The 25248-nt window shown below is 46.8% G+C and overlaps 1 protein-coding gene across 1 annotated transcript in view; it reads right to left on the bottom strand.

Moving 5' to 3' along the window:
* The window catches only part of LOC140406814 (uncharacterized), a 249663-nt gene that overhangs the window by 76679 nt on the left and 147736 nt on the right, over positions 1 to 25248 (bottom strand). Inside the window, exons 10-25 of the mRNA XM_072494717.1 lie at positions 23958 to 24092; positions 19307 to 19360; positions 15783 to 15827; positions 15629 to 15682; positions 13400 to 13498; positions 13239 to 13283; positions 12731 to 12829; positions 8716 to 8769; positions 7428 to 7535; positions 6068 to 6121; positions 5850 to 5948; positions 5684 to 5737; positions 4232 to 4330; positions 3640 to 3693; positions 3490 to 3543; positions 1331 to 1384 (exon numbers count right to left, since the gene is read on the bottom strand). Of these exons, the coding sequence (XP_072350818.1) occupies positions 1331 to 1384; positions 3490 to 3543; positions 3640 to 3693; positions 4232 to 4330; positions 5684 to 5737; positions 5850 to 5948; positions 6068 to 6121; positions 7428 to 7535; positions 8716 to 8769; positions 12731 to 12829; positions 13239 to 13283; positions 13400 to 13498; positions 15629 to 15682; positions 15783 to 15827; positions 19307 to 19360; positions 23958 to 24092 (1161 nt within the window). The remainder of the gene's footprint in view (positions 1 to 1330; positions 1385 to 3489; positions 3544 to 3639; positions 3694 to 4231; positions 4331 to 5683; positions 5738 to 5849; positions 5949 to 6067; positions 6122 to 7427; positions 7536 to 8715; positions 8770 to 12730; positions 12830 to 13238; positions 13284 to 13399; positions 13499 to 15628; positions 15683 to 15782; positions 15828 to 19306; positions 19361 to 23957; positions 24093 to 25248) is intronic.

Below are 25248 nucleotides of genomic sequence, written 5' to 3'. Positions count from 1 at the left end.
TACTAGCCCCCTAGACGCCTGGTGGCCCATTGGCGCCAAGTCACTCACATCGGTTTTGACACTGGCGTCAACACTTGGCCAGGATTTCTGAGAATCTCGGTCAGTATGTCCATTCCTCTGTGTTGGAGTCAAATTAGTCTATTCATCCAGGACTTCAGGTGAATGCTTTTGTTTTGCGACTTAAACAGGATACTCACAAGTATTGGGCCAGAGGCAGTGTCAGGATAATTTATCCTCTTTGCCAGGTGTAATGATGCACTTTCATAGACTTCATTAGAAACACAAAAGGTGTTGATTAATAAGAAAGCAGCAGATTCAAGGCTGTAGCCAGCTCCCCAAACATCTCTGCCCAGGAGAACCCACTCGGGTGATTCCGCACTTTGAGTCGCAATTGGTCACAAAGGCTGTGTGACACTGACTCTGCTGTGTTGCTCTTAAATGGACAATCACCACACCCTTGCACCCCAACCTATAACTGTGGTCTACCTTCCCCTTTCTGTGCCAGCACCTAGCCCTCTTCTGCCTTTCCCAGCATGCCGATAAACCCTTACCCCTTCTCCCACCTTAATCTGCCTTACTCCATTGGCCTTCAATATCGCAATCCTTCCCTTAGGTCAGATCTAATAATTCCCCATCCTCTGCCTCCTCTTCAGCCTAACAGTGCACTTAATGGACTCTCCCTGCATGTAACACATAGTAAACATTAAATCTAGGTCTCACACGCCAATCATTGTGTGTCATGTCACAGACCCACAGAATTCTAACGGTGCAAAACGAAGCCATTTGGCCCATCGTGTCTGCACCAGCTTTCCAAATGGGTATCATGGTTTAATGCCATTCCTCTGCCTTTCCCCCGTACCCCTGCATATTGGTTCCATTCAAGTAATCATCTAATTCCCTCTTGAATGTCTTAATTGAACCTGCCTCCACCACACGTCCAGACAGTGCATTCCAGACTCAAATATTCAATGGGTGAAAACGTTTTTCTCTCACATCGCACTTGCTTGCAAATCAACTTAAATCTGTTCCCCCTTGTTCTTAATCCTTTTACAAGCAGGAATAATTTCTCACTATCTGTTCTGTCCAGCCCCCTCATAATGTTGTACATCTCTATCAAATCTCCTTTCAACCTACTTCTCTCCATGGAGAGCAGTCCCAACATCTCTGATCTATCCTCATAACTGAACCTTCTCATGCCTGGAACCATTCTTGTAAGCAGAACATTCTTGCAAGAAGCTTGTCAACACATTGAAGGATTGAAACAGTTGCTGTACCCACAAAATAACTGAAATAACTATTGAAGGTGATTAATGCACCAAAATAACTTTACCTGAACACCAGGAAATCCTTGCAGACCTGGCTCTCCTCTTTCACCAGCTGCGCCCTGAGAAAAGACAAATCACTCAGCCTGTGCACTTAGGAGAACAGGTATGTGAATACATTAGTTAAAATCAAACCGATAACCCTACACTATTCAATAATTTACCTCCTCGTCAGTTATTAACAACATGCTTTTCATAAATGAGAATAATTTTTCGATATGAACTCAGTGGAATTCTCCATAACTTCAGAGCATCAAATGAAAGTATACACAATGGGGGTCGGGGAGATTTTCACCAGGTGCTATCTGATCAGCTGCTGTGGAGACTGGCTGAAACAGTGGACAATCAGAAGCACACTTGCAGAGATTTTATACAATTAATAATTTCTTGGATCCATGGAAAACATTCCTTGGGAAACAACACCTGGCAGAATATAGGTGCAAACATGTCCTGTACATGGGGCTCACTACATGCACCCAAATTCCTCTGGTGGCTAACTGAAAGAAGCACTTTGTTAATAAGTGGTCTAATATCTGGTTTAGAATCAAACCAGAAATGGATTTGCCTGCCACATTGCATTCAGCATTACCTCGAATACATGCAGCCTGATGTCCTTAAGGGAACACTGGAGACCACCATGATGTAATGCAAGTTCTTTTTAAAGCACTTATCCTAATATGGGGCCAGGAGGAGCACAGCCGCCTATCCTGGTTCCTCATTAAAACCATGAGTAATTGCTATTCGTCACATCCTCGGGTCCTGATTTCCTTCCCAGCTTTCTGGCCTCACCCCAGGTCCTCAACATGTTGCTGTTCACCTGTAGCCCCGGGACGTTCCATCCCACCTAATCCCATGTCCACAACTAGAAAGCTGCAGCGAAGGCTGCAGTTGGCACCCACAGAGAGCTGATAATAAACAAGTGAAGGCTAGGAGATCAATGGCCCCTAAGATACATGCAGCAACCAATCTTGGTCCACACCCCAACTTGGGAATGTTCCAATTTCTGGACAAAGGACACTGGTTCCGCGGTGTAGGGATAATGGTATGGACAAATAACCCAGAATGTGACAGCTCAAATCCTATCATAGCAATTCGTAAAATTTAATCCACTAAACCAAGCAATTATTTAAGGTTGGCGCTACATGAGCAGCGACTTTGAAGGCAGCTAGATTGTTGTAAAAGCCAGTTGGTTCATTAAAGACCCTTACCTGCTCTGACTCACACCCATATATATCTTGTGTCTTTTTCTGCACCTGATGGTGCACTAAGGCAGACTTTTGTCTGCTTCCATAGCTAGTAATTCCCAGAACAGATCGTTAGTCTGTCACCAAGGGCTCCTCATCAAATATGGCTGACTAGGGGCCTGTCCCACTCTTGCCGCCTGCCAGTTAGTATGTTGGAAGAATTTTGCAGGTTGACATTCAACATGTTTGACAGCATTATTAATGCGCCTTCCTTGATTTCACCAAGTCCTGGGGTGGCACTCGAATCTGGAGCTTCTGGTTCAGAGACAGGGATGCTACCCATTGTGCCACAAGGCCATCCCTATGGTATATGGGTGACTCTTTCTGCATTCTGAGGTGGTCTGGCAAACCAATCAATGTGAAAATAATCATCTGAGGAGATAGGCCACCTATCATCTATTTCAGTTAAAATAGAGAAGGGCAATAAATGTGGCTTTTCCTGTATTAATAGAATCCTAGAATCCCTACTGTGCACAAAGAAGCCATTTGGCCCATCGCGTCTCCACTGACCCTCTGATGGAGTGCATCACCCAGGCCCACACCCCGCCCTATGCCTGTAACCCCACTTACCCTTTTCAGACACAAAGAGACAATTTAGCATGGCTAATCCACCTAACCTGCACAATTTTTGGACTGTGGGAGGAAACCGGAGCACCGGGAGGAAACCTACGCACACACGGGAGAATGTGAAAACTCCACACAGTCACCCAATGTTGGAATTGAACCCTGGTCCCTGGCACTGTGGGGCAGCAGTGCTAATCACTGTGCCCCCGTGCCATCAGGAGGATATTTATTACAGTGGATTCAAAAGATAATCCTTGTTTAATGGGAATAAATATTTACGGAAAAGCTTAAATAAACCTGCTTACGATACAGAGAAATCATTTTTGTTTCAAAAGACATAAATTCAAAACCATACTTACAGCTTTGCCAGGCACACCCGGAGGTCCAATCACCCCAGGTTTTCCAGATAAACCCTGCCGACATAGTTTCAGTATTATTAAGCTCTGTATCATTAACATTTGGTAAAGAGTCATATAGAATTAAACTAAATATTTACAGAATGTACAGACCTGTAGACCAGGACCACCTGTAAATCCTTTCGCACCATCTTTGCCAGATTGTCCCTTGTTGGGGAATGGTGTACAGATGGGGCAAAAGAGAAATTGCACATAAGTAATGCTTCAATCATTGATAATAACTTCCATTTTATATGAGGCCTCTGTGCATGTGTTTCTGCCCTTCTTCCTAATTTTTACATCAAGACAATCATAGATTCTTACAACACGGGAGAACATTCGGCCCAGCATTCCTGTGCTGGTTGTTTGAGAGTGCTATCTAATTTTCACTCCACTGCACTTGCATGAAACAACAATGTCCACTTGTCCAGTTTTTTGCAAACGTGAAAAGATTCCATGCTCCATGCACTAAAATGCAAAATGCTGCACAGTTGACTGTTTGGAGTTTTTTTTATAAAATCCATCTTTGCAATGTGACAGAGTTCCGCCAAGTAAAACCATTCACACACCACTTGGTTTCAGCCATATTGCTATGACGACTCGATGGTTATGTTGTCACTTGCACATCAAGACATCATGAATGTAGCAAAGCATGGAAGCCAATATTCATAGATACATGCACATTTAATGGATGACTTGCACTTACATCACTGCCCCTTGGACCAGGAAAACCCATAACACCTGGTGAACCTCTCTGTCCAGGTGAACCAGCTGGACCTGGAGGACCCCGATCTCCAGAAAGACCCTGGCGATAAAAATTGGATGATTTGATAAGGAATAAAATTTATCCCTGAAATGCCACACTCACACAATCAGATGTAACTGGGCGGAAATCAGTCTATGGAAACAAACAAGGCAGAGTCAAAGATACTTAACATGTCTAATACTTGCAAGAAATTATCATTGTGCAAAACAAAACAGAGATAATCAGCATTTTCACATTCAGGTAGCTAGTAAACAACACAAAGCCAGAAAACAAGTTGCTATTTATGTTTAGAATCTTTACAGTTAGCAAATAATGTTCATTGCAATCTCAGAATTGTGACACGTTTGCACTAGTTAGATTTTCCTGTTGCAACATTTAGAGGCCATACATAGGTGAATTAATTTAGCTGTACATTATTATGCTTCTATTGCAGAATAGCGGTGGTAATTTTGCCATACTCTGCTATCAATTTGAAGCCTCATTAGACAGGAGTGCAGAGCAGCACTAGAGTATCCTCTCAAAAATCTGTGCTCCTGCCTGGTGTGATGTGCTGCCTGCAATGTCTTCCAATATTAGCCACCACTTCATTCAAACACTTACCCTTAGCTTAACTCCACCATGACAGTGTTATTGTAATCTGCTGTGACATTGTCAGCATAACACACCAGGACTGTGCTTACTTTAATCCACCATGGCAGCTGTCTGCTGAGCTCCCTGATGAAAACCCACATAAATTAAATGATAGGTGACTTGCCATCCATTTTACATCTGTGTTTGAGCTATTCATTAATTCATTTATTCTTGTTCCTGAAACTTAACATTTATCCTTCATTTCCTCTTCATTTGACTAGTTTGTTAATTGCATTTTTCCAATATGTCAACCAGCCTCAATTTGGAGAGGAGGAAGTTATTTCTCAGGGATAGCTGAATGGAAGGGAGCAAAGCAGATTCAGCTGGCAAGTCTGTCACTATTTCATTGATTTCAATTTCTGTCATTCGGAATCAGCTGATTGTTGTCTTTTCGGGATAAGCTGAAAGATGGTGGCAAGTGCAGGGCTGTGCATAATTACATGAACTAAAATATGCACTCTCTGAGATGTTAACGGGATATATGGAGACTTCCTGCCCAAATTTTACCTTCCACTTTACGTGGAGCATCGCTGATTTATGAACGTGTCATTCTCTATTAGTTAATGGTGGTTGAACACATTATAATGACTCTGCATTCTGATAGACTGGATGGAATTCTGCTGGATGATTTCAATATTTATATTAACAATGACCCCAACAAGAGGATTTTAGCTCTTTGCTTGTAGACCCTACTCAGATATAAATTTGAAAATTAAAGAGGAAAATGTATTTTTATCTATCAATGCCTTTTTTGAAAATTACCTGTGGTCCATGTTTACCAATCGAACCAGGGCTCCCAGGGTTTCCTCTACTTCCCTAAAGGAAAGAAAGACATCTGGAAATTAAACCAGTGAAAACATTTGCCAGCACAATAAAATTTCCAACAATTTTTTCCCCATTATTTCTTCAAAGAAATTCTGCTTCTTACTCTTTGGCCAGGGATACCGGCATCTCCAGGACGACCTAATTCACCGCTAGCCCCTCTGGACCCCAAGGGACCCGGTGGACCATTTTCTCCTGCCGGACCCTATTAACATAAAGTTAGTATAGAATGAGGAATTTGGAAACTGTTATCAAAGTGAAAATGTGGAAGAGAAATGTCAATATTTATTGAAATTGAATTTAAATATAATGAGATCTTCTGACCTTTTCACCTGGTGGTCCACTTGCGCCAGGGACCCCTCTTACTCCCGGAGCTCCCTAGAAAGAGGAATAGAAAGTTAGGTTGTCAGTATTATTGAAATATGCACAACTATTGAGTTTTAAAATAACTTAACCATGAATGTCATTGAACTTTAGGGACCATAACAGCAGATAATTAACGGTACTTCCATTAAGCTTTGCGACAACACACCGTATTCGGTACAATACATTGTACTCCTAAAAAACAAAGGCTACACTTGTGTAGTTAAGTAAGAATAGTTAACAATTGGGGCAGCACGGTGGCACAGTGGGTTAGCCCTGTTGCTTCACGGCGCCGAGGTCCCAGGTTCGATCCCGGCTCTGGGTCACTGTCCGTGTGGAGTTTGCACATTCTCCCCGTGTTTGCGTGGATTTTGCCCCCACAACCCAAAGATGTGCAGGCTAGGTGGATTGGCCACGCTAAATTGCCCCTTAATTGGAAAAATTGAATTGGGTACTCTAAATTTATTTTAAAAAAAGAATAGTTAACAATTAAGGTAAGGTAGTAACAACTTAAAAGTGAAAATCCAGTGGACTGGAGGAGCTATAAAAAAACAACAAAGGGATACGAAAAGGTAATGAGACGTGCACAAAAGAATTTTAAAGAAATTGTAAAGGATATCAAAGTTAATATCAATGTATATTAATAGAAATTGTGGGAAGTTCTAGGATCCAACATTGAGTGACTGAGAACTTGGGAAAAATATAAACTGTGATAAAAAAAGCAAGTCACCTTGGACTGATGGATGGGAGGTTTTCTATGATAAATCATTAATGCTTTGTCGAGGCTACTGACAGAGGGGGCAACGTGTGGCAGTACCTATGGATGTTTTGGTGCTCTTAGGAAATCCCTAACAGTGGGTCAGGGCAAATTTAACAGGTTGTTGCCAGGGCTTATTGAGCTATATTATGAGGACAGGCTATCCATGGGGCTGTTTAGCACAGGGCTAAATCGCTGGCTTTGAAAGCAGACTAAGGCAGGCCAGCACGGTTCGATTCCCGTACCAGCCTCCCCGAACAGGTGCCGGAATGTGGCGACTAGGGGCTTTTCACAGTAACTTCATTTGAAGCCTACTTGTGACAATAAGCGATTTTCATTTCATGAATGAAATGAGGAAGGAGTTGCCTCACACAGATTAGTGGAAATCCATAATTCTTTCCCCAAAAGGTTGTGTATGATATTTTCTGAATATGGATATTCACATAGAAAGCTCTAATTTCAGTAATGTTAAGTAGTAGTCTATACTTATTTATCAACTCTGATGTATTTTCAAAGATTTGTGCTGGTGTATTTTCTCTCTGTATGATATAGGTTTCATCTTACTCTCTCGCCAGGAACACCCTTTTCACCATTCGGTCCTGCTTCACCGGTTAAACCACTTTTACCTTCTTCACCAGGGGGGCCAGGAAGACCTGAGCTTCCAGGTGCTCCCTAGTAAGAAAATAAAGATACATGCTTAAAGTGTGAAATAGATCTTGGCAATTTAGTACATTCTTTTTTAGATTCATAAATTCAAATAATATGCATATTTCTCTCTGATTTTCAGCTAATGGAAGAACAGATTGGATCATGCTTCTTTGCAATTCACCGCACCCTGGCAGTTGTATTATTATATGCATTACGGCATACAGCCCTTGCTTTCCTTAATCCCGCAATAAAAGGAAAAAATGATTGCGAGCTTTGAAGCAGCTTATCGGTTTCTTCAATGTAAATATTTTCTGTTGTTACTGCAAAAGATTATAAAAAGTTATGCTTACAAAGGCAAAATTTGTTTCAATCTTTACTTAGATTTGCCAATTTAACTGCGATATTCTGTTATGATTGGCACAACCAGAAAGGTTCATTAAAACCATGGCCTGAACCTTGAACCTGTGCTTTCAGCGGGAACAGAAGCAGATGCTCCGGCCGTGGTTGGTTCCTGACCACGTTTTCACACTGGATAGCCAATTAATTGGCAGCCAGCGTGAAACATGCAATGAAGACACAGCGTTGCCAGGTTTAGGGCAGGATGGGGGGGGGGGGGGGTTGTTGATGGAAGAGGGCAGGTGCTGAGAGACGTGAAGATGCGGGCTGGCACTCCCCGAAGTTTGACAGCTGCTGCGGAGTAGCCTCAAGGAGCTGCAGAACTGTAAAAATGAACTGAGCTCAATGAAAGGCTGCTGACCATGTCAATATTGCAAATTCAAGCATCTTTCAGCAGATCACAGAGCACCTCATCCCCCAAACATCTTGTCAATTTTATTTAATCTGGACATTTATTCCTGCCCCGGATGGAGCCGCTTGACCGATTGACCCATCACCAATCATTAAGGTGGTGGGCTATGTAAAGCCACTGACACTTAAGTACCTTAATGAGCTTAATTGTTGGTGGACAGGCTTCCGACTCCTGCATGCGCCTGCCGGACATAATGTTGTGCATGAGCGTAATGACATCGGGACGCACGCCCAGCACCTTCTTGTGTGATTCAGGGTCAGATGCAAACCCACACACTCACTGTAAAATTCGGGCCTATTATTCAAATATCTCAGTAAAAACAATCCCAATTCGAGAGTTTGGTCATTCAATTAATTTTCCTTTTTCAGACTAAAAGGGACAAGTAAAAAGACTTACGGATTCACCCTTAGGGCCAGGTTCACCTGTTGCTCCAGATTTTCCAGATTCACCCTGAGAAAGTGAAGTGTTTCCAATTAGAAAAGGTATTGGCAATGATGGAAAATCAATGTTTGTTGTTTGAAAATAATATGATGAACAATGGCGTTCTTTGGTATTTTGAAGTAAAAGATCATTTTTAAAGGTCACCCACACAAGAGCGATATCTGAGGAATGTCTAAAGGTCAAAGTTGCAATGAGTGTATAAGATGAGAAACATGCAAAATGATGATTTCTTTAAGCACACAGAACTGAACTGTAAATCTAAACCCTGGTGGTTTACCAAAGTGCAACATAGCTACAAACACAGCCAGATTGAAATTTTGTAATTTCAACAAATTAATAAATCATAACATCCGAGCTTCCCAGCCTCGCATTTGGGGTCAGCCTAAAGATGCAGAGGGGAATCCCTCTCAGAATTTCCCAAGTAATGGTTTACATGGCAATTATCAAGAAGCACAAACTCCTGTGGACAATTGCCCTTCTCTAGGAACCATCTGAATATGCATTTTCAATTGCAAACGTCAGATGATTCCGACTGTGTTACACCAATACTTATGCAGAAAAGGTTAGAAGAATTAAAAACTCTTCTAATATCTAGGTAACTATTATACAGACCTAGATCGATCCCCGTCCCCCCCACCCGCCACCCCACCCCACCCCACGGTACTCGGCATACAACCACCACCCCCTCCCCTTGTCCCCGTCAGGAAGTATGGTATATTAAACAGTGTGCGAGGTTGGTAATGTGATGGGTAGGAGATGTCATTTGAAAAAAAATTCTCTGGTCTTTACCACTCATGCAACTTGGCAGCCAGGTCCTCAAGGCCCTCCTTACATTGATCTCACATCGATATCTCTTTCGCTTCCTTTCACAGCTTGTGTCTGGAGGGCCTCCTGGCCCTCTGCAAAAGCACAACCTCTGTTCTTCTGCAACTACTGGACTAAGGCCTTCAGGACTGCAAGGAAGAGCCTGGGAGCGCTCTCATAGGTCTTCAACTCTATTTGTATTATTTTTTCCTTGTGCGAAGCAGTTTCGCAAAGAGTCCCAGTACCTGCTGTAGCCAGAGTGGACCTGCCCTTGAGGATAGGTTGAGACGCACAGGCTAACTTTAGTTCAGGCTAGTATTGTTCACAGTTGGACCAACCCCTGAATTTGCATCCATTTAGCTGCATGTTTAGCACTGGGCTGAATGCTGCAATCATGAAGATGAATAGACAGCGTTGGGTTCAATTGCGACCTCCACATCGGTTTGGCACAAGGTGATCACACATCACCTTGGGGATTCCGGCTTGGGTCACTGTTTCTGCGGAATCTGCAAGTTCTCCCCGTGTCTGTGTGAATTTCCTCCTGGTGCTCCAGTTTCCTCCCACGTTTTAAAGATGTGCAGGTTAGGAAGATTGGCCACGATAAATTGCCCTTAGTGTCCAAAAACGTGAGGTGGGGTTATCATAGAATTTACAGTGCAGAAGGAGGCCATTCGGCCCATCGAGTCTGCACCGACTCTTGGAAAGAGCACCCTACCCAAGGTCAACACCGCCACCCTATCCCCATAACCCAGTAACCCCACCCAACACTAAGAGCAATTTTGGACACTAAGGGCAATTTAGCATGGCCAATCCACCTAACCTGCACATCTTTGGACTGTGGGAGGAAACCGGAGCACCCGGAGGAAACCCACGCACACACGGGGAGGATGTGCAGACTCCGCACAGACAGTGACCCAAGCCGGAATCGAACCTGGGACCCTGGAGCTGTGAAGCAATTGTGCTATCCACAAGGCTACCGTGCTGCAGGTTACTGGGTACAGGGATAGGGTGGAAGCCTGGGCTTAAGTAGGGTGCTCTTTCCAAGGGCCGGTGCAGACTCGATGCAGACTTCTTCTGCACTGTAAATTCTATGATTCTATGATCATGATCCCTGCACCCAAAAGCTGAACTTTGTCTCACATTTTCACTGTTTTACATGAATATTACACATAGATGTATACCATTACATCTTAATTATTCCACAATGTCATGTAGTCTTGTTTGCCAGCATCTAATTAACATGTCAGGATATTCCAGCCTGTCCAAAGCACAGAGCTGAACATTAAAATATAAGTGGAGCAGGGCTGGGAAATTCAGTCCTTCGACCCTGCTCTGTCATTTGATATGATTGTGACTGATCTTCTCTCTCACCTCCGCCTTTGCAATATTCCTTATTTCCTGAGTATTTAAAAATCTATTGTTCTTTGTCTTGAGTCTGTTCATTGTTTGAGCATCCATAGCTCTGTGAACCATAGAATCCCTACAGTGCATAAAGAGGCCATTCTGCCCATCAAGTCTGCACCAAACCTCTGAAAGGTTACCCTGCCCAGAACCACTCCCAAACCTTATTCCAATAACCCCCTTGACCTACACATCCATGGACACTAAGGGGCAATTTGTCATGGACAATCCACCTAACCTACACAATTTTTGGACTGTGAGAGGAGACCGGAGCACCTGGAGGAAGCCCACGCAGACACGGAGAGAATATGCAAACTCCAGACAGAATTGAACCCGGGTCCCTGGTGCTGTGAGGCAGCAGTGCTAACCACTGTGTCACCAAAAATTGTTTTCCAATTTAGCATGGCCAATCCACCTAACCTGTACATCTTTGGGTTGTGGGAGTGAGATCCATGCAGGCACAGGGAGAATGTGCAAACTCCACACGGACAGTGACCCGGGGCCAGGATTGAACCCATTTATTTCTATTCAGTGGTTTTGTCTGTTAAGCAATCCTTAACCAATCTAGATAATGAGACAATCCATATTCATATGCAGCAAGGCCTGGACAATATTCAGGCCTGGATTGACAAGTGGCAATTAAATTCAAACCACACAAGTGCTGGTTCATGGCCACCTTTAACAAGAGAGAACCAAACTATCTGCCCTTGACATTCAATGGCATTGCCATTGCTAAATCTTGCATTTTCAACATCTTGTGATGTTAGAACAGAAGCAGAATTTGACCAACAACATAAATACTGTGGCTAAAAGGGCAGCAAATCAGAGGCTTGGAATTCTGTGGTGAGCAACTCGCCTCCTGATTCCTCCAAATCTATCCAAGGCACAAGTCCGGGGTGGAATGGAAAACTCTTCACTTGCCTGGATGAGTGCAGCTCTGACAGCACTCAAGAAGCTCAACACCATCCAGGACAAAGCAGCATGTTTGATTGGCACCCGATTCATCATCTTCAACATTTGTTCCCTCCACCACTGATGCACAGTAGCAGCAGCATGCACCATCCACAAGATGCATTGCAGCAATTTACTCAGCATCCTTCAACAACACCCTCCACATCTGTGACCTCTACCACCTATGATGACAAGGGCAGAAGATGCATGGGAACACCACCATCTATTTGTTTTCCTTCACGACACACACCATCCCGACTTGGAACTATATTGCCATTCCTTCACTGTCAGTGTCAAGATCCTGGAACTCCCTTCTTAACAACTTTCTGGGTATAACTGCACCACAAGGGCTGAAGCAATTTGAGAAATTGGCTCACCACCACCTTTTTAAAAAATAAATTTAGAGTACCCAATTTATGTTTTCCAATTAAGGGGCAATTTAGCGTGGCCAATCCACCTGGCCTGCACATCTTTGGGTTGTGGGGGCGAAACCCACGCAAACACGGGGAGAATGTGCAAACTCCACTCAGACAGTGACCCAGAACCGGGATCGAACCTGGGACCTCGGTGCCGTGAGGCAACAGGGCTAACCCACTGCGCCACCGTACTGCCCCACCACAACCTTCTTAAGGGCAATTGGGGATGGGCAACGAATACCAGGCGACGCCCACATTCCATGGTAGAATTTTTAAAAAGCTATGCTACTTTAATTTGCATTAACTTATATTTAACGATATGAACAGAGCACTTTTTATTTGAGTAGCATGGGATTTTACTTGTTCAATATAAGACTGTAACATTTGCAAGCACTTACTGGTAGACCTTTGGATCCTGGAACACCATTAGTACCTGATGGGCCTGGAACACCAATTGGACCTGGTCTGCCAGAGCTGCCAGGTATACCAGAAGGACCCTAAAATATTTTTAAAGAAGAGGTATGAATACAGTTTCTAGTCAGGGTTCTATGTTGATTATACATTTTATTCATCACACTGGACGTTGACTAAAAGATGAACAAAGGATTGAATACGGAGCCTGTAATAGTTCCACTGCATGCTTTCACCAGGCCCTTGGAAATATTTTCTTTTTTTTTCTTGTGACATATTTATTAACCTCTCCATTCCATTATGGACCAAATAACTTATATCAAGTTACTAAATGGCCTGACATATGTTTACTTATACTTAGGTGACAGCGGCAGGCAAACATTATGAGTGAAGACAATATTCATTTGATGCCCCACTCTTTAATTAACACCTTATTTTACTGTATTTAAAGGACATTCTCACTATAAACAAATATGTGATTTTGTTCTGACTGACCAGTAAACCTCGAGCACCAGGTGACCCATCTTTTCCAGATTTTCCCTGAAATATAAATCATTAGCAGGGCGTCAGATACCTTTTCCGGATTTTTCTATCACTTATCAATTGTTCTCTGAAAGGCAGATGTGAAGGGTTTCAGAGGATAATTATTTACATACAGGCAGGCCTGAGATCCCAGCGGGGCCCTGGAAACCTGGTTCACCTCTTGAGCCTGGAGTGCCATCAGAACCACGAGAACCTCGCTCACCAGATTCACCCTGCAAGATACATTATTAAAAAGAAAAAAAATAACACTTTGAGGACAGTGAGACCTGTTGGGTACATTAAACTTAATCGAAAATGCAAAGTGAGAAGATACAGATTTTCTTTTTTTGTTTTAAACATTGGCATTGAATTACAAATGGCTGAGTTTTATCATTTTATCCGCTTTGACAAAGAGTCATCGGACTCGAAACATTAGCTCTTTTCACTCCCTACAGATGCTGCCAGGCCTGCTGAAATTTTCCAGCGTTTTCTCTTTCGTTTCAAATGCAAGCATCCCGCAGTAATTTGCTTTTATTATTGAGTTTTATCATTCTTCCTATTGGTTTGCAGCCAGAATCCCTCCAGTTTTGGTTTCCCTGGTCCTCTGCTGTAACTTTGACAAAAGACCAACGCAACTGCAAAGAAAGCAGGTGATTTGGGTTTCTGCCATTTCCAAGAATTTCACCGGGGGCCAAGTATGTGGCGGAATCCCCTTTTGCACCTTACTTCGAGTAACTATATTAGTAAGAGTGAGGCTAAATGGTGACATTCCTGATGCTATCAATTGTCGTGTGATCGGCCTGCAGTGAGCCAGCAAAATATTAAAGGGCCTGCCATTTTGAGCAGAAACCACTTCCACCACGACCCTGCTTCACTATTAGCGCCTTTTTCAATTTCTCTGGGAGGTGGAGGAAGTTGGATCTTCTCTACATCCCGTGCACCATCACACTTTGCTTGCGAATTCCCAGGCTTCCCCAAGAAATTTTGCCCATCCCAACCTCATGAATACTCATCAAAACTCAGGCCAGCTAAGGTCTGAAGAGAATCCCCAGACGTCCCTAGATAGGATCCAGCTCTATTAAAATGCCCCCAAATTCTCCCTCGGGAGAAACAGGTAAACTTACAAGCTCTTAATTTTTTTTGTCCAGGTAGGATCTTGAGTTTCCCTCTTGGATCATATTGGATTTCATTGCTGAGAGCAAATGAGCCAAACGTCGACAGTGAACGGAGTGTGTGGAAATCCGGCCCACCCGCTCCTCCAATCACCGTCTGGCCCAACTGTGACAGAGACCGTAGGTCATGCATTGGACCCCTCAGTCACCTGAGAACTCATTTTCTAGCGTGGAAGCAAGAAATCCTTGACTCCAAGGGACTGTCTAAGCAGCAGAAGATCTGAGTGCTGGTCTTTGATCCATCCAGCTTGTTTATTTAAATAGCTACTTGTGCGTCTCAATCATTAACTCTGTCGGTTAGGGGTTCTATCCCGTTCTGCTTGCATGAAATTAGATATTCTCTATTAGACTGGGGGATTGTGTGTCCATCTAGTCCACCTTCCTGACGTACTAACAATTATAACCAATTATATATTATTCTTAAGACCTTGTCCAGTTATTATCTACTTGCAATCACAGCCCACTACTTCACATAATTGACTATCCTCACAGTGAAGTAATGCTTACTGCTTACTTTTGGCCTGTTACAATCTGTTGGCTCAGTGCCTGGGGTCCTCTTACATGCCTTACATGCAGTCACACCCTCCTGCCTGTGACCATTGACCAGAACATTCAGCACTCCCTAAAGTATGGGGTGTGACTTCCTCCTGGATCAAAGTGTCTGGCCATCTGTCCCCCTCCCCGAGATTGACTGGCACTCATCAAAATGGAGCAGGGGAGCTTTCTCCCTGTTAATGGGCAATATTTATCCTTCAACCAACATCACTACGAGAGATTTTGTTACTCAGGTGTTTATCTCATAACTGATTGTGGGAGCTGCACAATAGGTTGGGTGCTAATTTCCCTTCATTAATATCATGACTATGCCTCAAAAGTATTTGGTCACTGTTGAGAAGTGTGATATAAATACAAGTTCCTGCTTTACAGCGTATACTCAACTATCCTTGTTCTATTGCACCAGATATATCTAGTTCACACTTCACATTGTTCAGCCTTACTAAATTGGAATATTTCTTTAGTTTTCTCTTCTCCACTGAGAAAAATAATTTGGTGCCTCGACAGGGACAAATTCTAGGTGCAACATGAATAATCTAAATCAGCTGAAAACCTGAATGCATTCCAAGTCGTCACTCAGTTCTATTTGAAGACGTTACTTTTACAGACCTGGAAAATGTTTAATTGTCAAAATACCTTAGTTCCTGGGCGACCTGGAAAACCAGGTGTACCAGGCCGTCCTGAAAGACCCTAAATGGGGAAAAAAAGGACAATTTTATATCTGTGTGTCTTCAGAAAATGTGGAATTTATTAAATGCGTGTTTTTTGTAGAAAGCAGCATTTCACTTACAGCTGTACCATCTTTGCCAGATCGACCATCATTACCACGGCTACCCTATGTAAAGAAAAATGGCATCATGATCAGAGACTGTCTTGTTTGGAAAACCATGAGGATAAATGCAAATCCAAATGCTTTTAAAGGAGATAATCAGGTAGAAATGCAAATCCAAAATATTATCAAAGTGAAAATTGAGATTGCTCAAAATGTTAAATATTAACAAATCTCACATTACCAGTTTCCAGACCCTGAATCAATTCCAACTCTTTACCGTTGCTATAATTATTACTTTGTGTTCCACCATTAGAATGGGTAATGGGATTCCTTTCATTTTTAATGCACTCTGTTGTCACATAGGGGATTTTGTGCCTGCACAGCTGTCAGCGAGAACAGTGAAGCAGGTGGAAAATATTGTGAGAGTCGGGAAATGTGATTCTCGCTGCCGAGATCACATCTCCTGATTTTTCACGCTCCTCGCTGATGATTTAACAATGTTTCCGCCCACAAAGGACGAAAAATCCATTGTAATATGTTTAAATAAATGTTAATATTATTAACGAGCCGCCGTCGCATCATCTGCCCACACTCAATATTCACACCTCAGTTACATAAGCTATATAAAAATGTGAATCAGTCGAGGGATCTCCTACAGTTGTGCAAAGGTAAGTACAGCCCTTAGGTGGGGGGTGAGGCGGGCGGGAGGAAGAGAGGAACATGCATGGACAGGGCCCTCGAACTGCACCCTGGAACAAGTTGGCACATCCCCTTGCAGGTGCCAACCTGGCAGTGTCAACTAGTGTCAGGGGTCAGTGTCAGGGGTGGGTCCGTTGTGGAGCCCATTTGGGGAGGATGGTTCCATTATGTGTGGTAGAGGAGTGGGAGAATGCTGAAGCCTTTGAAGAGGGGCACTTGGCAGTGACAGTGGAGCGGCACTTGCAGTCACGGGGAGGGGCAGCGTGCATTGAGTTGGGGGGGGGGGGGGGGGGAGTGCCACCTATACTGCCTCAGCAGTTGTTATCCTTGTGGAGTGGAGGAAGAGCCCCCGATGATTGTGGTGTTGGGGTTGGGGGGGGAACAGCCTCAATAGTTTTGTGGTGGGCTGGGGTGGGGAGGATGCTGGGGACATTTTAACTCTGCAGATCTGGGCGCCCTTTCAAGATGGTGTCCCGATCTCTGTGGAGCCGGCCTCGTCAGCGCTATCAGGCCCCGCCGCAACAGACTGACGTCATAAACCACGCCCAGGTTTGTTTTGTCAGTGTGTCAGGAAATCTCGTTTGAAAACTATGTTTCTGGAGAGAAACACACCAGTTTTTGGTCAGAGTCTGACAGTCTGACAAAATATGGAAAAAGTCCACCCACAGGGCTCGATCTAGTGGCCCCTTTTACCACGGGCGCAAATCACATTATAGCCGCTAAATCACGAGAGTGACCTAAAAAGTGATTTGCACCGGTGTGATCTCGGTTTGAGATCTTTCCTGCTCCCTGCGTTGATGTGATCAAGTTCAGACCCAGAAAGGGCATGAACCTGATTTCTCGGGGGGCACAGCAGGTCAGTGGTTCGCACTGCTGCTTCACAGGCTGAGGACCCGGGTTCGATTTCGGCCCCAAGTCATTGTCTGTGTGGAGTTTGCACATTCTCCCCATGCGAGCATGGGTCTCACTCCCACAACCCAAAGATGTGCAGGGTAGGTGGATTGGTCACGCTAAATTGCCTCTTAATTGGAAAAAAAATGAATTCATAGAATTTACAGTGCAGAAGGCGGCCATTCGGCCCATCGAGTCTGCACCAGCCTTTGGAAAGAGCACCCTACCTAAGCCCATACCTCCATCCTATCCCCGTAAGCCCATCTAACCTGCTTTGGACACTAAGGGCAATTTAGCATAGTCAATCCATCTAACCTGCACATCTTTGGACTGTGGGACGAAACCAGAGCACCCAGAGAAAACCCAAGCAAACACGGGGAGAGCGTGCAGAAAACACACAGACAGTGACCCAAGCCGGGAATCGAACTTGGTACCCTGGAGCTGAGAAGCAACTGTGCTAACCACTATGCTACCGTGCTGCCCTCTAAAGGTACTTAGGTAATTAGGTACTTTAAATTATTTCTTTTAGAAAGAACCTTGTGCGGGATTCTCTGATAGTGGGGTCAAGTGTTGACGCTGTCGTAAACGCCGGAGCGTTTTACGATGGCGTCATCTGCCCACTGGGAGCAGCGATCCCCCAACCCACAGGGAGCCAGCACGGCCCTTGAGCACTTCACGCAGCTCCAGTTGCCGTGCGGGCCCCAGCACGGTCGGCGCGGGTCTGCGCATACGTGTGGGTTGCCGTCTCTGCACCGGCCCCCACGCAACATGGCAGAGTCCTACAGGGGCCCGCGCTGAGGAACATAGGCCCCTTTCCCGGAATTAGCCCGATCGCAGCCTGGCCACCGTGGAAGCCCCCCCCCCCCCGGAGTCGGATCCCCCCTCCCCCGCAGCCAGAACGCCGAGATCCCGCCAGTTAGGACCACACGCAAACGACGGCAGCGGGACTTGACCAAACTCGGCGGGCACTCAGCCTGTCGAGCGCGGAGAATCGCCGCGGGGGCCGCATCCAGCGCCCCCCGACTGCCGCGGCGGCGACCGCACCGGCGCCATTTGCGCCGATTCTCCGGTCGGCGGAGAATCGGCGACCTGACGTCTTAGCTGTGTTGTGCTTTTCGCAGCCCCCCCCATCACCCCCGCCGCTGATACTCCGACCCGCCGCGGGGTCAGAGAATCCCACCTCCAGTTTCCAAGATTTGAAGTACATTTTAATATAATTGAAGAGCTTTACGCCATAGTTTCTGCCCACAGTGATTCCTCCCTACCAGGCAGCATATCATCATGCCTGTGAAAATCATTGCTGGTTTTCACAAGTGAAAATAAGTTGTGATATCACACCTGGGATGCGGAGGTGCCTCGAAACCCCAGGGGTTGAGGGACAAGGCTGGGCATATCCCCTTGCACCCTGGAAGTGCCAGGGGCAATACCAATGGGGCTTTGGCAGGGGGTGTAACCCTCCTCTTTTGGGCGCATTCCCTTTATCTGTGGTGGGGGAGAGAGTGGAGAGCCCTGATACCCGTGAGGTGGGGGGGGTGGGGGGGGCAGATGACTGTGAAGGGGAGAGTGCTTGCGATACTTGTGTGGTGGTTAGAGGGGGTAGGAGGGGGGGGGAGTGTGCCCCCAATACTTGTGTGGTCTTCCATGCCCGTGGAGTGAGGGAGATGGTTACCGAGGTGCCCATTAAAGATGGCGATCCGATCTCTGTGGAGTCGGCCTTGCCAGCTCTATCGGGTCCTAACCCACCAGAGTGGCATCATAAGCCATGGCCCCAGATTTTCTTTTCACAAAGAGCCAGAAAATGGTTTGATAACTCGACTCTGTTCAGTCAGAGGCTGACTCTCCGACAAATTTGGGGAAAATTTCGACCAAAGTGTCAGCAGCAAACTGTTGGTGTAACTTGGTAAATCTACTATACTCAATAGGAATGTGAGAGTGTTAATGATGGCACTTACCGCTGTTCCGGGGGAACCATTGTGCCCTCTCGCACCCGGCAAACCTCGAGGACCCTAGTACATAATGAACAGAAATAGTCATTTCACTGCATAAATTGAGAATCCATTTCAACATTGCTGACTGTTTTAAAAACAGATATTTGTATCTACAAAACTCAAAGCAGATAGGGTGCGATTCTCCCAAAAGGGAACAATGTCCCCTGGAGAACGCGTTTAGCCGCATGTTTCTGGCGCTCCCAGTGCCGAGAAACACATGGCTAAGGGACCTGAACAGGGAACGCGCGGCCAAGGCTGCACATAGCCCCGTTTGTACAGTGGGGAGCTCCGCTCACCGGAACTCCCCATTGTAGCGAGAGATCGGGATGCCATTGAAGCTATCCCGAACCTCACTCCAGCTCAAACGCACTATGGGAGGACCACCAACTCAAGCGCACTATGGGAGGATGCCGGGAGGGTGCTAGCACACAGCTGCACCTGTGATTCAATCTGCCGGATGATTTCCTGCGGTTCACTAGGCAATGAGATGGAGCGGGACAATGCATCAGCGATGATGAGCTCCTTGCCAGGCGTGTACACTAAGTCAAAGTTGTACCATCTGAGGAGGATGCGTCGCAATCGAGGCGTCATGTCGTTCTGGTCCTTGTGGATAATGTGGACCAGAGGCCTATGATCCGACTCAACAGTGAATGTCGGCAGGCCGTAGACATAGTCGTGAAACTTGAGAATTCCAGTGAGAAGACCCAGGCATTCCTTCTCTATTTGCACATACCTTGTTTCGGTGGACGTCATGGCCCTCAATGCGTAGGCTACCGGTGCCCAGGACGAAGTGTCATCGCGTTGGAGCAGCACCGCACCGGTATGCCATCCTGGCTCGCATCTGTTGAGATCTTTGTCTCCCTGTTGGGGTCGAAAAATGCCAAGACGGGTGCCATGATGAGCTTGGCTTTCAGCTCCAACCACTCTGCTTGATGTTCTGCTTGCCACTCAAATGCAGTGGACTTTTTCACCAGGTGTCGTTGGGCCGTGGTGTGTGAGGCCAGGTTTGGGATGAACTTGCCCAGAAAATTGACCATGCCCAGGAAGCACAACACCGCCTGCTTGTCTTCAGGGACCTTCATGGCTTTGATGGCCTTGACCTTGTCTGTGTCCGGGCGCACGGCCTGCTGAGAGATCTGGTCACCTAGGAACTTGAGTGTCGACAAGCCAAAGCAACATTTGGACCTGTTCAGCTTCAGGCCATTGGCATGGAGATGGCGGAATACTTGCTGGAGACAGAAAACATGCACTTCAGGGGTCATGGATCATATAATGGATGTCGTCCACGTACACACGAACCCCTTCAATGCCCTCCATCATCTGATCCATGATGCAATGGAAGATCTCCGATGTCGAGACAATGCCAAACGGCTATAGCAATATCTGCGAAACGGTGTGTTGAAGGTGCAGAACCTTCTTCTGGACTCAACCAGCTGGATTTGCCAAAATCCATGTGACGCATCTAAATTGGTGAAAAACGTGTGTGTGCCATCTCACTGGTGAGTTCCTCCCGCTTCAGGATGGGGTAGTGTTCACGCATTATATTCTTATTGAGATCCTTAGGATCAATGCAGATGCGCAGGTCTTCCGAAGGCTTTCTAACACATACCATCGAGCGGACCCAGTCAGTCGGTTCGGTTACCTTGGAAATGATGCCCTGTTGCTGAAGATCCGTGAGCTGTGCCTTCAGACGCTCCCTCAGCGGAGCCGGGACCTGGCGTGGTGTGTGGACCACTGGCTTAGCATCAGGTTGTAGCAGAATCTTGTATCGATATGGCAGCATGCCCATCCCATCGAACGCATCCGGATACTGAGCGAGGATGTCGTCAATGCCGGCCTGAAGATCCACATTGGAGGATGTTGTTGTGTAAACCCGCTGCATGAGGTTCAGCTGCCTGCAGGCATGCGCGCCAAGTAGGGATGCCCCTCCTGGCTTGACAATTTCAAAATGTAACCGTGCATGGGTGCTCCGGTTGAAGCCGAGTAGATGGCAGGATCCCAGTGCCGTGATGGCATTTCCGTTGTAGTCCAGGAGCCTGCAAGCTGCTGGAAGGACCTTGGGGGGCTTCTTGATGCATTTGAAATCTGCCTGTGAGAGGAGGTTGGCAGAAGCACCTGTGTCCAGCTTAAACTGGATGGAGCAGTGGTTGACCTGCATCACCGCACGCCATTCGTCTGCAGAATCCACAGCGAGGATAGATTGACTTTGTGATGAGTTGGATGTGGCATATTCACATTTGGTAATGATGCCCACAGAGTAGGCGGAGTCCAGGCATTCTTCCTCTGGATCCGTTGTGGTGCCAGTTTCAGAATCCTGTAATTGTTGTTGCACACTCTGAATGTGCCGTCGTCGGAATTGGGAGCGCTGGCTCCTGACTGGTGGTGCAGACCTGCACAAGGCTGCATAGTGTCCAGGCTTCCCACATTTTAAACATCGCCTGCCTCTTGCAGGGCAGTGTTTCTTTAAGTGGGCGTTGCCGCAGTTCGATTACGTCATGACATCGGCGTCCTGATGCTCCACGCGTTGTCGCACATGCGCAGTGCGGATGTCGGCCACTTAGTTATCCTGTTCACATCGCGCATGCGTGGGGCCCCGGGAAAAGCACACAAAATGGTCGCTTTCATTAATGCTGAGGCGCTGCATCCGGGAGATGGCCTGCACACTCACTGCCTCGCGGGAGGCAGGTTTCTCATTTTCAGCTGATTTGTACTGGGCATAGTGATTTTAGGCATGCTCATGCACTGTGCATGTTTCAATCGCGACTGGCAGGGTCATATGCTTGATTTTCAGTAGCTGCTCTCTCAGAGGATCAGAGTGAACTCCAAAAACGATTTGGTCTCTGATCATGGAGTCAGCAATATCACCAAAGTTGCAGGACAGCGCTAGCAGGCGGAGGTTAGTTAAGAAGGAGTTGAAAGATTCATCTTTACCTTGTAGACGCTGTTGGAACATGTAGTGTTCGAAGATTTCATTGGTGTCCACTACACAGCGACTGTCAAACTTGTCCAGGATGGTCTGAAACTTTGTCTTGTCCTGGCCTTCGGTGAAGTGAAAAGAGTTGAAGAGTTCGATGGCTTGATCACCCGCTGTTGAGAGGAGCAGCGCGATCTTCCTTGCATTAGACGCACCCTCGAGGTCTGAAGCTTCGATGTACAGCAGAAACCTTTGCTTGAATGTCCGCCAGTTGGCACTGAGATTGCCGGAGGTCCTGAGCTGATGAGGAGCCTGAATCTTCTCCATGGTGCCGGGATACATTCGCTGGTCATCACAGAACGGACTGAGGTAAACCACCTAGATTAAGCAGTCTGATGGTAGCATGATGTGTTATGTACTCTGGGATAACACAGGCTGCAACTGGATGCAGCTTTAACCAAAAGATACTCCAGACCTTGAAGTTAGTTCAATCTGAATTATTGAACCAGTATCACAGTTAGCACAGTTCTCTATGAGTTCGACTCTCTGCTAACCTAAGTGTGGTTACTCTGTCTGACTGGACCAGACTAGCTCTTCGCCACGTGCTGGAGGTGTGATACTGTAAATACACCCTGACTCAGTCTGTAGATGTTCATCAGTGGAAAGAGGCGGAGTGTGAGTGCCTCGTGCCTTTTATAGTGAGATACCACCCCTGAATGTCCTGCCTGCTCATTGGTCATGTCCTGTTCTCTGTGTTCATTAGCTGCCTGTCTGTATATCATTATCTGCATGTTTGCATATCATGACACCGTGGATTGATGTTGCACATACCCTGGGAGGATGGAACAGAGTGGGGCGGGGTGGGGTCGGGGGATGGCGGAAGATGGGTGGGACAGACGGGGATGCAGGAATGGGATGGTTGGTGATCGTGGGGGGGGGTTAGGATGCGTGGAGGTGATAGGAGGTTTAGGCAGGTCCAGGCTGGGGTGAGGAGTGCAATGAAGGCCCTGTCCCATGAGAAGCATGCGAGGACGAGGGCCGCCCTGGCCCGTCGGGCATGCCGGACCCTCGCTGCCGCCATCGCCGCCTGTCCTCCCGTGGGTCCTCCCAGGGCTCATCCTCCATCCTCTCCTGCTAGGCTCATACAAGGCCGCATGTACCTCCACCTACTCCTGTGCCTTGCCCCGCTGCTGTGCCAGGTTGTGAAGGGCACAGCAGATAACCACTGCAGTGCACCACCGGAGCGGTCCAGGCATTGGAACTGCATTTTGAGCAATTTGATGCCCCTCTCAATGATAGCATGGGTGGCAGAATAGGCCTCGTTATATCTTGTCTCTGCCTCAGTCTCCGGCCCTCATACTGTCATCATCAGTCAGGACCTCAGTGGATACCCCTTATCCCAAAAGCCAATCCCTCATTCTGGGGTGTCCCTCGAAGATGCTGGGGATCTCCGACTGCCCCAGGATGTCCCTATCCTGCACACTCCCAGGGAAGCTGATGCAGCTTTGACCAAAAGATACTCCAGACCTTGAAGTTAGTTCACAAGTTAGTGAAGTTAGTGACACAAGCTGGACGTTGAGGGAGTGGAACCCCATCCTGTTAATGTAGGCTCTGTTGCCCCGGTGCGTGCAAGGCTACATGGGTGCTATTTATAGCCCCCTGGACCTGAGGCATCCTGGTAATGGTGGAGAACCCTACTACCCGGGCAACCTGATGAACTTGGACCAGGTTGAAGTTCATGTAGTCGGCGGCCTGAGCAAACAGAATATCTGTGACTTTGCGGATGCTCTTGTAATCTGTATCTTGGGAAGGGCCGCACAAGTCCCCGCTTGGGCACTAGAATAATCCCGAAGCATAAACGTTCAGGGCTGCATTGACCTTCATGGCCACTGGGAGCACGTGTCCTCCTCCTCCACGTGGCTCCTGCACATGGGTTGCCTCTTGAGCCTGCATCGGCGTCTGCCGCCTTCTCCGGTGTCCGGCTACCTGGACTGCCACCAGCGCCACGAGGGCAGCTGCTGCGGGGTCGATAGCTCAATCCATCGTGATATCTGTGCGCAATTGCTGAAGGGTAGAGACCGGCAATCAGCTGAGGCTCTCAACATGGGTTCCTTGACACCCCAATGCCTCCCCTCCCTCCCTACCCTTATGCATCCCGCAACCGCACAGGTCTTCCACTGAGCCAGTCGTGCTGCGGGACTCCGCTTTGCATATCCCTGACACAGCAGGGATATCCCAAACCCCCCGCCGGGAACATGAGGCAACAGCAGCCATAGTTGCCCCTGTTATGGGGGTGCCAAGGAACCCATGGTGAGAGCCTCAGCTGATTGCCGCTCTCTCCCCTTCTGCAATTCCGCACAGATAACTGTGATTTACGGGGTAGGGGGGCAACCCATGGGACCCAGAGGCACTGAGCCATCCTCCCAGCTCAGGAGGGGCCCCCGGCCGGTGTCTCCCTGCCCCTCGAACAGCCCTGTACCCCTGGGGACTCTCCCCTGACCACTGAGGCAGCATGCCCAAACGCGAGAGATGGCTACTCACCTCCTCCGATCCCCTCTGCAGCTACTGTGCTAGCTTCACATTTTTCAAAGGAGCAATAATCGTCGCTCATATGACAGCTTGCTGGCCAGCCACTTTGATCCCAGAAGGCTGTTGGATATGGAGACCATCCCATTAATGAGATGGAGATTGGTCTTAACTGGCGATTAGTGGGTTCTCGCCGCGCATAGGTGAGTTCTGGAATCCACCAATGGGACCAAACCGGTTCAATCGTAAATCGCTTGCTGCCTGGCGAGGTTAGCAATTTAGGCTGGTCCCACAATCGAACCGGCTCGCATGGATTCTCGACAGGGGTGATGTGGCTGTTAATTTGTGCCTGTGGCTGGGGACTGGAGAAACTCGCCCAACATTTTGATGCTTGGTCTTTTACATAGTCTTTGCTTCCTGACTATGTAAATATACACATGTTTGATTTAACCTAATTTGACAACTT

Source organism: Scyliorhinus torazame, chromosome 2, assembly GCF_047496885.1.
Source record: "Scyliorhinus torazame isolate Kashiwa2021f chromosome 2, sScyTor2.1, whole genome shotgun sequence".
In the NCBI taxonomy this organism is placed as follows: domain Eukaryota; kingdom Metazoa; phylum Chordata; class Chondrichthyes; order Carcharhiniformes; family Scyliorhinidae; genus Scyliorhinus; species Scyliorhinus torazame.
This window is presented reverse-complemented; position numbering and strand designations above follow the sequence as displayed.